The sequence below is a fragment of the Tinamus guttatus genome, unplaced genomic scaffold (assembly GCF_059628265.1).
Source record: "Tinamus guttatus ecotype Peru unplaced genomic scaffold, ASM5962826v1 Tinamus_guttatus_pri_ptg000077l, whole genome shotgun sequence".
NCBI classification, from domain to species: domain Eukaryota; kingdom Metazoa; phylum Chordata; class Aves; order Tinamiformes; family Tinamidae; genus Tinamus; species Tinamus guttatus.
The window spans coordinates 972,071-984,957 of NW_028288611.1; the positions used below are offsets into that span (position 1 = coordinate 972,071).

Consider the following 12,887-nt stretch of genomic DNA (forward strand, 5'->3'; position numbering starts at 1 on the left):
TTCACAGTTTTCCTATAATTGAAGAGTGTGTCATTGAAGTATGACATTATAGGATTATTAGCTTATAGAAATTTAACAGAAACAAGGGACTTGTTCACCCATATCAGACCAATATGATATTCTAGTGCTCTAACTCCAACCCTGGTCAGTCCTGGATGCTGTAGAGGAAAGTGCAAGAAAATCTGGAGGGAATAATTATGCAATAGCTTGTTTGTTTCTTTCTTAAAAATGAATCCTAGAAAGAAGTAAAAACTGGGATGGACTTCAGTGGCACTGTTGAGAAATGCAAAAATATAGGTTACATTTTGAAATCGGAGTGGAGAAGCTGCCACATTGGATTCTTCAATTTCTAATGATATCTTTTCACATAGCATTTACCAGTACAGACAGGTGGATTTACTATGATAAACTGCATCACTTTGGTTTGGATGTTGTCTAGCTTCCTCCAAAGTCCATTTTCATTTCTCAAGTTGCATAACAATACGATAGTTTCAACAAAATACTATCTAGAAGCATAAGAAATGTAATTTGGAAATTAATCATATTTGCATTATTGCTTTTGAGAGCTACATTGCTCTTTATATTAGGTTAGTAAACCTTTCAGGGTCCAAAGCGTTAAAAGTTAATTTGCACTAATTTCAGCTGAACTTTACAGATAAAGCTAAGGAGGGAAAAAATGACCGAATTGCTCAGTGATTTCTTTCTAACCTTTCAAATTTGGTATTGACATCTTTTCCACACAAAGAAGTTTCAGATCTCTTTAGAATTCGTAATAATGCAAACGTGAAGACAGTGAGCTCAAGGGGTTAATTATGCATTGCAGAAGAAACAGTATTTTCTTTTACCTGTTGCACTTTGTTGACTTACAGTTTAATAGCCTTATGTTCCTGTAATTTAAAAGATACTCTGAAAACCAGTTAGGGTTGCTAAGGGACAATCATAAAATTCAAGCCCACGAACCATAAGTACAATATAAAGCCATATAACTATATACATAAATTACTCACACAATACCCACTATCTTTTCCCTCAGCAAATCAACCATACTAAAATCACTGTAGACACACAAACATATTTCTTCCATTTCTATAACCTAATCTGTCCTCTTTCTGAACTTTGTAGCCAACTACTTTTTGCTCACTCTTTTTTTTAATTGTTTTTTTTTGGGGGGGGGCAGGGGAAAGTGAGAGGGAGTGGAGGAAGAGAAGGAGAAAGTGGTGTCAAAGTTTCATATTAGGCATTCTGGTCCATCTGTATCAGTATGCAAACTTAAGCTTTTTGCACTTAAGTGCCTTTAGCTGTGGTTAAGCCTGTTTTTATTTATCTTCTTGAAACCACAATAACCTCTTGTAAAATCCTCTACTCTCAGTCTGCCCTTACTACATAAACAAGTCCCGTTTTGTATCTAAAAGAAAAGATTATCACCAGAAATAAACACTGACATTACATTTACTCTTTTGGTTGCTAGCATACACCACAAAACAGTACTGACCAAGTATGAAAAGACCACCCTGTTTTATATCACATTACCTCCTCTTTTCTGTTTCTATAACACAAATGCTTTAAAAACAGAAGTAATAAATAAATAAATAAATAAAACCTTTAATGGTTCCATGGTAAACTCATACAGTTCATTTTCAAAGGTTCTACTTTATTACACCATACTGTATATTCTGACTTTCAACATACTGCAAACTATATGCTTTCATGAACATTCCTCATTGTATTAGCAAACTCTGAACAAGTAGAGCTATTCAATCCAAAATAGTGAATTATATCTTTTTAAAAATAGGATACAAAGCTGCACATGCAACATGCTTTTAAAGCTACCCACATGCAATGTTACAGCACACCACGGAATAAAGGCAATCCTACCTGTGGTGGACACTATATTCTCTGCGCTTTCGCTGCAAAGCTGTGACAGGAGACTTGTCTTGCCGGAGCCAGTGAGGCCTATGCAAACCAAGTCATATTCAGGTCGTGGTGGTGGTGGTCCCTTGCAGCAAAGTGCTCTAAAACACTGTCAGGAAGAAAAAATAAATAAATAAAGGAAGATGTGGGTTTTTTTGCCTATCTTTTGCTAACAAGATTCTGAAAGTCAAGTTGACAAATTTAAAGGTGCTGGAGAAAAACAAATTATCATTCCAATTTATTATTTTAGTACTATCAACAACTAACAGCAAGATCAGCGCAACCAGAATTCAGAACGGTTTTATAAGACAACATACATATATATTTATAACTTTTCATCTAAGCCTTATATAACTGGATTGAGTAAAGCAGCTTAGATTTTCTGAAAAGCATAACTAGCACACATATGGTGAGAGAGGTGCCTGCTCTACTCGTTCAGGTGGTTGGGTATTTCCTATGTCTGCTTCCAGAAGCAGAAAACCCCTATGCTAGTCTAAGGCAACACCTATTCTGAGCATCAAAGCAGCTTCTGAACATTTGCTGGCAAGCAAGGAACAGAGAACTTTGCTCCACTGATTTGAGCCACCTTCCCAGGTTTGTTCCATGTTCTGAAAGAACACCTCATCCTACCTTATTAACACCAACTGCTAAGAGTACAGCTTTTAAAGAAATGTATTTTGTTGGACATAGCTTTAGTCATAAAAATGGAGGTACCATGGCACTATGTTTCTTGCTGTTCCCTAGAGAAGTATAAATTAATCACGATATAAAGCATAAAAAATCACATACACAAAACCTTCTTTAGAGTTATGCTCATGTCTCTTAAAAGTACAGCCAAAATAGGCCAAGCCCACCCAGCAGGTCCCTTAAGTCCTTAGGGAGGTTCAGTAGACCCTTCTTTGCAAGTTATACTGAAAATTTTTATATGGAAATGTAGAAGATTACCATTTAGGGAAAGCTAGCAACTTCACATTTGAAATATGGAGTTCAATCAGGTGCTAAAGTCTGTAAGATATATACATATATGTGTATGGAATGAAATGTATGTGCATATATCTGTATACAAAAAATATACATGCTGCACCTACCCAATATCTGCTACCTTCACATACCAATAATAAATCTGTTGTTACAAGGAAAAGATGACATACTTGTGCACCCTTTCTCACCCATACACAGGCATATTCTGCATCTTTACATAGTGACAACTTCTAGAACCCCCAGGAATAGACATTTGAGTTTCCCCACCTAAACTGAAGGTGCTATTTAGATAATTTGGTCTGTCTTATCCATAAGCCAACAAGAGCAGTGGGTAAAGAACACGAATCTTTGCATAACTACTTAGCTACTCTGGGGCTACTTGAGGAACAGAAAGACAGAACTGAAGTTAGCAAGACACAATCACCTGCCAAGAGCAGGTTCAGGGTCTGCAAGCAAGTCAGTAAAAGAGGACATGATTACAAGACAACAATTACTGTGACTACAGAACTTATACTGGATTTTTTTTTGGTTTCAAAGTTGTATCTGAACTGTAGGAGTGTTAACAGCATGACTGAGGTACTTCTGGAACAAATTCTTCATGTGCGACTCCCAGTTATTTTAAACACGTCAGAGACTGAGTTTACATGCATATACACCAATTTGAGCAGGTGATAATTTGTCCATCTGAAGACAGGTTTTGGCAATAATTCAGTCTTGTTAAATATTTTGTCTTGTCTATGCCTGCATAAAGATTAGAGTTCTGCAAAAGGATAACATGCACAATTCCTGTGAAAAATGCCACATCCAAAAACTTGTTCTACTTCCCTATGCAATGCTGTTGAAACAGCACTTGAATTAAAAAAAAAAAAAACAAATGATAAGTTCAGGGAAAAAGATAAGTCCATTAATACACTAGAAATAGGCAAAAGAAAATATTTAGGAGTTAAAGCATTTACTATAGCAGTTAAGCTGAACAAGGGCAATAAATATTAAAACTAAGACTTTTATTTCTGTTAAAACTTAACCCTGATTTTTTTTTCCAAAAGTTTGAGCCTTACTTTGTGTTCATAGCTAAGTAAACATGCCTTCTAATTTTATTCACTGATGTCAGTTGCTATTTATCCCATAGACACAGACTCTACAAAGCCATTGCAAATATCGGAAGTTCTGGTACTTAAGTGAGAAAGGACAATTAAGTTTATTGCACAATATTAGCTCCCTAAAACAAAGTTTCCACATAACAGAGATCGGACTGAAGGCCACTAAAAAAAAAAAAAAAAAAAAAAAATTCTTCCAACCTCCTACAAAACTCTGTGGCTTAATTTCAGGTCCCTTCCAGACAATTTTTGAAAGAGTCAATTTGTCAACCATCAGCACAGAATATCTCCAACAGGTATCACAACACACTCTTGAGGCCATATTGAGAAAGAAAGAAATGGATGTGCTGATGGTTGTCTGTGGACACTATGCCAGGCTTTGTGTAACCAGACAACCTTAAAAAAACAACCTTAATCTTTAACAACCTTAAAAAATATTAAGATGATCACTAATCCCCATTCTGTCAGGGACCATCACCCTTTATATGCCATATAAAAAAGAAAGCCTCCACAGACGGTCTTCATGAACTTAGGACTGGTGCCTCAAGTCTAACTTAGTCTGTTAGTGTCTTCATGTGCTGATGACTAAATGCATGATATAAAATACAAGTCAACTTGCATGTCCAAAACCTCCACCCACTCACTCATTCTTCATCAGTAAACAGTCAGAAATGAGATTCAATGAATGCAGATCCACTAAAGCCAGGAAAATTGTTTGATCCAGACCACTTTCACATTTTATTCAGCACAATTCTACTATTTTCTACAACATGCACATTTTTGTCCCTGTGAATGGCTAGCTTCCATCAGTAGGTTTTCTTGTTATGCTAAAATGAAATTCAAGCTGATGTACGATATTTACCACTAGCTAGCCTGAAAAATCCTACAATTCCTTTATTATCAGCATGTTTTAGGGGAAACCTGTAATAATAAACTTTATAAACCTGTTCTGCCATCTGTCACGCTCAATGAACAACTCATCCATCAAAAACATCACTGTAAAAGCTGTATGATCACTGCCTTCCCACTCCTCAGCAGCTTAAAGTTACTTGGCCTCTAACAAAAACTGAAAATTCATCATGCTTTTTACTATGGACAGGAAACGCATCCCAAGGTATTTTGTACAGCATGGAGTAGAGTCGCAGTTTTGCTAAAGATGTCATCACGCTTTACAGTGCAATAGGAAAGATACTGAACTGCAAATAACATGTTTAAGTCATGTTAGTAACAAAAGAACTCATTCCTGAATTCCAAAACAACACACAAATACATCAAAATTATTAAGAGTTGGTCAGTCCACAGTTAGCTCATGTTTTGGGACTGCCAGGGTCATGCATTTCAGCCGTACTACCAGCAACAACAAAGCACATTTTGGAGCTCTATGGACAATCATACACTGTCTATAGATAAATTCTTATGAGAGATATGTCAAATAAAGTGTCAGTTCTCAAGCTTTCTGAGAACATTACTCTCAATTTGTTATAGTCTTTGAGTGCTGGGCAGAGGGGCAATCAGGGGTTAAATAATTTAAAAGCAAAATGAAAAGAAGAGCAGATTTGAAAGTACTGAAAATAAAACAATACAGTATCTTGAAAAAAATCATAGAATCATAGAATCATAGAATGCTTAGGGTTGGAAGGGACCTCTAGAGATCATCTAGTCCAACCCCCCTGCATACGCAGGGACACCTAAAGCACGTGGCACAGGACTTCATCCAAGCGGGTTTTGAAGATCTCCAGAGAAGGAGACTCCACAACCTCTCTGGGCAGCCTGTTCCAGTGCTCTGTCACCCTCACTGTTAAGAAATTTTTCCTTAAGTTCGTATGGAATTTTTGATGTTTCAGTTTCCAGTCATTTCCTCTAGTCCTATCAGTGGCCACCACTGAAAAGAGACCATCCCCGTCCTCTGCACTCCCTCCCTTGAGGTATTTATATACACTGATTAGATCCCCTCTCAGCCTTCTCTTCTCCAGGCTGAACAGGCCCAGCTCACTCAGCCTCTCCTCATAGGGCAGATGTTCCAGGCCCCTGATCATCCTTGTAGCCCTGCGCTGGACTCTCTCCAGCAGCTCCACATCCCTCTTGTACTGTGGAGCCCAGAACTGGACACAGTACTCCAGATGCGGCCTCACCAGGGCTGAGTAGAGGGGCAGGATCACCTCCCTCGACCTGCTAGAGATGCTCTTCTTAATGCAGCCCAGGATCCCATTGGCCTTCTTGGCCACGAGGGCACACTGCTGCCTCATGGTCAACTTGTTGTCCACCATGACACCCAGGTCTTTCTCCGCAGAGCTGCTCTCCACAAGCTCGGTCCCCAGCCTGTACTGGTGTCTGGGGTTATTCCTCCCCAGGTGCAGGACCTTGCACTTGGCCTTAAAATGTCTGCATTTGGCTAGATTTGCAAAAAGAGTGTGCATTTACTGAGTAAACTGGGAATAAAGTGCTGCAGCCTGCAGAAAAATGTACAATATTCAACACCACTATTACTTTTATTTTATGTGTGTATATCCATAATCATGTGCTAAGAGAAGAAGTTAGTCAGTCCCACTCCCACTTAGGGATTTCTATCCCAACCAGATTATTCCAGTTTTAGATGGATCAGCATTTGTGCTGACAGTCCTAGACAGCGGCGCTTTAAAGCCCTATGGAGGTTTCTTCTGGGAAAAGCATTAAGTCTATAGCAGGGGTGGCCAAACACTTCTGACATATGTGCCGCTCAGAGATCACGGATTGAAGCTCTGGGCAGCGAAGGTCCTTGAATTACTGCTCTCTCCAGCACATTGCATGGCCTCAGGCCATTGAGTTTGTCTTCATCTACTCATTGCACTTCTCGCTTCACTCTTCTTTGAGGGGTGAAATACTCCATTATTTCTTCTTTGTTCTGCACCCATCTTCTGTCTGTTTCTTTTACTACTGCTGTTTAATAGGGACAAACAGATGTACGGGATGTCATGCTTAAACACACATACCCTTATGCAAAACGACTCTAATTTACTGCAACATAAATGCTAGCAAATCAAACATTCAGAAATCCTGAAATGCAGAGTTAGGGCTGAAGGCTCAATAAGAATTTTGCTCCCCTCCCCTTCTTTCTTACACTTTAAAATATGGCCTCCTTCTACATTTTACTTTTATTAAGACATCATTGAACAAATGGACTTCCAGTACCAAACAGATTTATATCCAAAGAACTGGATATCATCCAAAGTTATTAACAAAAATCTCAAGGAGATTATTAAAAAGGTGTCAAAGTTGCAAACGGCAGGCTCAATACTTCTAGTGTCATATGAGATCACAGAAGCACAAAGGAAGCTCAAACATTTAAGAGATAATGTGAAAGGTGGGAAAAAAAAAACACAAGGAGACAGTTACAATATTAAAGGAAACTAGTAGGGAAATCTGGGGAATAGCTAGACGCAATTCATAAAATGCATTCAAGGCATTTGAATGAAGTAATACACTGCTAATAGACAGAAAAATAAAAACATATATAGTAAACTAATTTTTAACTGTATGAAAACCTTAACAATAAAGCAGTACAATATACTGTATGCTTTTGTGTGAATTGCAGCTGTAGACACTTCAGTTTCTATACTGCTGCACAGGTAAAAAAGGGGGCATGGGGAGAAGAGGGAATAACTACCACACAACTAGTGATGCTGTTTCATGTTTTCAAAATGTAAGATTGAAAAGATGCATCATCTTATCTGAGTAACAATAAGGACAAAACAACAGATTTCCATTCTTTTTGTGTCTGCCAATACAAAAATATGCACACAGCCACTGCCATCCTTAAGTATTCTCTGGAACAGATAGAAGTACTAAAAATCAAGACTGTCGTGATCAGCCACTTTCTTTGACAGGCCGGAATTTCAGTGACCCTTCTTTTCGAACTCCTCCACCATGATGCAGACCATGAGCCAGCCTCAAACAGATGGACTCCAGCTCCAAGTCTACTAACCTATCACTATAATCCATCCACAGTACAAATTAATCCTCTCATTTAATCAGGCTGATCTTTATATGTGTGGATTCAAGCAATGGGTGTGCCCGAAGAGCAGTGCTTACACACATCTTCAATTTCTTTATCAGCTTATGCCGCAGAAGACAGGAATATGGCATAAAAGACAGGCTAATATAAAACAGAAAAAAAAAACTCTAGAAAAGGAAGCAATTTCACAGAGTAAACAGAACCTTAGTTAAGTCCTACCTCATAGAGTGCTATAGGACACTAGAAGAGCCAGCATACTGCTTGGAGAAGGAATCTCAAATTCTTCCTCCAGATGTGATGAGGCCAACAAGGAATGGTTGGACTTGATGATCTTGAAGGTCTTTTCCAACCATAATGATTCTATGAACACATCCGCTATCAAAAGCATCTCTGTATATCAGAGAGGCTACAATTCTGGAGTCTCAACAGCAGCAAACACATTTCAAGTCATTTTCAACATCTATATGTGCCAGCTGAACAAGAGAAGAAGCTCAAATACCAAAAATAGACAAATGACATACTATTCGTTCTCTGATATATCTGACAACCCCACTTCCAGCAGAGGCGTCTTGGAGGAGGAAGTAGAAAGAGATGGCTAACTTCTGAAAAGCCAGATATGCTATTGCTCCTCAGAGTACCTCACTTTAAATACAGAGTCAGGATGCATCAGCCCCCGTGAATGAAGACACTAATCACGGTTGAGTGAATTCTGTCCATAAGCCAAAACGACTTTAGGATTTCTCAAGAAAACCAAGTCTTTACTATCCCAAGAATAAAGAGCTTGAATTTATTTATGGGGGTCAAGCTACAGCTTGCCACAATGCACAATACCTATGGATGAAGCATATTGCATTTGTGTTTATACAGTAATTGAGCAGGAGGGATAAGATCCTTTATCTTTACCTTCCAGTCAGAGAGACTGCTCTGGGCTGAGGACTTCAGCCAGAAGTTCAGGGCTTTAGCTGTGAGGAAGGTCCAAAGGCACAGTTATGTGTGTGCATTACAAATATGGTACTTCCTTGGAAGAAGCTGCAAAGTATCAGAGGTGCTTCCCCTGGAAACCATGAACTACAAGTCACAAGACCTTGTATCTGAAATGGAAAATGTACATTTCTGACCCTAACCTCTCACCACATATACAGACACACACGATAAATAAAAATAAGCACAACCCACTCCATTCACACTGTGCTTGAAGAAAGCACAAAGAAACAAACATCAAGTTCCTGATGAATACGTATCACAGGGGTGGCCAATATTCCTGATGAATACAGATATCACGGAAAGCAGTAGATTTAAAAATCTATATAAAATGAAATAGTACGTGGCTGTGATAAGCCAAGACTGAGCCAGGAAAACAGTCAAACACACACAGAAGTGCTGCTCTGAACAGAAGACCATCACTCATTTCAGTGCATTGTTGAATCAAGCTTGAAGGCTTCTCTCAAACTCCTAGGTTTTATCACATGTAGAAGTGCTCAAGTTCGGCCTCCTCTCCTCTCTGAGGGTTTGCTTTCCATTTATTTTTCTGCTCAAGAATAACAAGTCTCTCAACCCATCAGTCCATTCAGGTTTAACAGGAAGAGACAAAGGTAATGAACATGATGAATGAAAGCCTTTGCAAACAGTTTGTTTCACAACCTGGGGAAATATAAAACTAGACTGAAAAAGCCCTACAAATCATTGAAAAGGGGAAGAGGGGGAGGCAGTAGCAACACCATTTGGGATTAGAAAAGTGCAAAAGTTAAGGATGTGGCATCACCTGTCATTTCTAATTTCTACTAAGGATGAAAGATATATACAGATTTTTTCAAAAATAGCCTAGAGCTTTCAGGCTTGCTAAAAGCCATCATTTCACGGGTTCTGAGACAAGTCAGGAAAAGCTTTTCAGTGATTCATGTGTGCTACAAGGTGGGTTATAGAACACACTTTTGTTCAGCGTTGCAGGAATAATTACTCATGTTCTATACTCACATGGGATCACAAAAGCCAGAAAGCAGCATACAGACCACTTGGTGTTCTTTGATTTTTCTAATTAAAGCTGACTGCATGTCATCCAAACTGCACACTGAACAATGCAATTGCACACTTAGTTTTCTGGGAGAAGAAAGAAACAATTTGACACATGCAGGTTCCTGAACAGCTGTGCTCAATATTCATAATACTACTTCTGTAATAATATAAAAAAACAGGTTTGTGGAAACAGTGTAGTAGTATATCCAAATGAGCAAAAGAGCCTCAAAGAAACAAAATTAAAGTGAGAAAAGCATTTCAGATGCAAAGAGAAAACCAGGTGTATACTGTTTAAAGAGGAAGTGTAAAATGAAGACCTGCATGGAATTCGGACATTTACAAAGCAGAAGGAGTGGGAGGGAAAGAAACTGAAACAGGGAGGGAAGTTCAAAGTATATTAAGAGAATAACAATGTCTCAATCTTCACAGAAAATCCCTGTCAGCAAGTGTGGAGTAGGATTTCTGTAAATCACACTGGGATGTATGTGATAAGAGTGTCTGAAAAATATCAGGTTAAAATAAGCAGAAAAAAACATTTTAAATATAGTTGGAAGAGCACAGCAGGTTAAGAAATGACCAAACAGAAGTGCGCAGTAATGCACTGATAGCCCCAAGATCTCAAGGGGGATACAGGAGATGGCTTAATACATCACTGACACAAGTAACAAGATGAGTTTTCTTCCATCTACTCTATCAGTAACATTACAGAAATAGATAAACTCTAGAGAGTCTTTTCCACCCAGCTTCAGCCCACACTTTCAGAATTGCTGTGCATCATAATTTTAACTAATTTTTTTTTTAAAACCCTAGGGGCGGTGTAGGGGTATATGTTAACTTATTAAAAAAAAAAAAAAAAAGAGCACGAATAAGAGTAAGAAACTCCAAGTACATTTCTGAGGCCAAAGACGCAATGCCTAATGCTTACTTGAGGCTGTGTTTCCTATGAGATTAAGTGCCAGGATAAGTCTTGTTCTTTCTTATGAAGATGTCCCTTTTGATTAAAAAAAAAAAAAAAAAAAAAAAAAAAAAAACTAAACGAGAGTATTTAAGCTATTTTATAAAACAGCAGAGCGCTGTGTTTTAGAGCTTGTTAAACAAGATTACAGCAGTGTGACAGTGTACTCAAAAGGAAAATACACATTTCAATTGTCACTTTAAACCTGTTTGCTCACCTGGTCCCAGGTAATAATTCGCTTTGCTTGTATCGTATGAGCACTACACCATAGCAGATTTGGTCACTACACAACCAAAAAGTTAGTAGACCAATGAAGATTTGCTTGCCTTAAAGACATCGGGAGGCAAGAGAAAGAAGAAACCTATAAAAATTGATGCAAAGCAAGGATAGCTTGATTTTTGTATGTGCAAGTCTCCCAACCAAAGAATACTACTTTTTGGAACTCAAAATTAGACTAACTTTCAACATTAGAAAATGCAACATAAGGAATATTTGCAAGGAGACAAATGAGACCTAATGAATAGAGTCTATTTATCAGTTCATGGCATTATCAATCTCCAGCTTTAGATTTTAAGCATTAGTGTTGAAGGCAATCAGTATCTCCTCTTCTTTAGGCTCTCAAACATTGCCATTCTTCCTGCTCTTTTCATTTTACAGTCACAATATAGAAACTATTCCAGCATGCTATATTTATAAAAATAAGAACCTCTGACCAGATAGATATTTGACCAAAAGATGTAGGGAATAGAAAATATGTGGCTAACAGGATCTTCTCATCCCCTTTTATATGGCATAATAGTTTTACTTGGCTAGTAGAGCACATTACTCCTGTAGGAGGAGACAGCCAGGAGATCAAAAACAACATGTGTGATTAGAGGAAGGCAAATAAATCTGAAGTACCATTAAAATTCTTCAACATTTAAACAATGAAAACATCTTTGAATGTTAAACCTCTACCAAACTCTTACTGAGTTAGGCTAGAGAAACTTTAGCCATTTAAAACATACAATGTTCCAAGATGGTCATTTTGCACTTTCTCTAGTTTTAAGCCTGGCTTTCCTTTCTGGCTAAACATCTACATCTCCAAGCAAGTTTCTCAGTTTTCACCAATCCATTTTCTTCTGAAGAATGTACTTGGGATGTTCTCCTAGTATGGAAAAGTTAGAACTGTTAAATTTTTCACTGCTAATCATGTACTGATCAAGGACTAGGGTCTTTAAACTGTCTCCAGATAAAACCAAACAGGTGCTCTGCAGGTCCTTTAATATTTGGGGAACATAATTCAACAGGAGAGGGGGCTTTTCAGCTGATAGCAATGAACAGACCATATGAAGCAAATTCAGTAGCAACAGGACAACTATAATTAAGCTGTGTTCATATGCTTATATACTTGTACTGGTTAAAAAAAAAAAAGCCCCCAAAAATCACCTAATTTGGAAGAAAATATCCTTTACTACTCTTCAAACAAGATTTTCTGCTTAAGAGATATTAATCAAAACCTCTTTATATGACTTAGAGAATAGGTAAAGAATATTGTATAGATACATTCTGGACACTTACAGTTCAAATTGTCTTTGAAAAGGCACAGCTGGATTTTAACTTGAGGAGGGGGCAGAGGAGATGGGAGATGGCAAGATATATCTTGCTATATATCTATCTATGAAATAAGCAAGATATACCTTGCTTAGCTGCGAGGCAAGCCTTGCCCTCAGGACAGCTTGCCATGAGCGATGAGCCAACCCGCCATGAGCCAACCCGCCCTCCTGTCCTGCCACGCACACAGCCCACACCAACAAGCTGCTGCCGCCGATGTAACTACAACCACTGCTTGTCAGCTCAAAGACATGAACTACTTCAAGCCACAGGAAAGTATCACTAAGACAGATTTTTCTTTTTCTTTTTTTCCCCTCTTCCTTTTTGGGGCAAAAATTTGCTTTTG

General features: G+C 38.2%; 1 protein-coding gene across 1 annotated transcript in view; it reads right to left on the reverse strand.

The window, feature by feature from the left end:
- Window positions 1-12,887, reverse strand: part of LOC104577384 (ADP-ribosylation factor-like protein 15) — a 239,957-nt gene that overhangs the window by 151,472 nt on the left and 75,598 nt on the right. Inside the window, exon 2 of the mRNA XM_088519948.1 lies at window positions 1,876-2,020. Within this exon, the coding sequence (XP_088376074.1) occupies window positions 1,876-2,020 (145 nt within the window). The remainder of the gene's footprint in view (window positions 1-1,875; window positions 2,021-12,887) is intronic.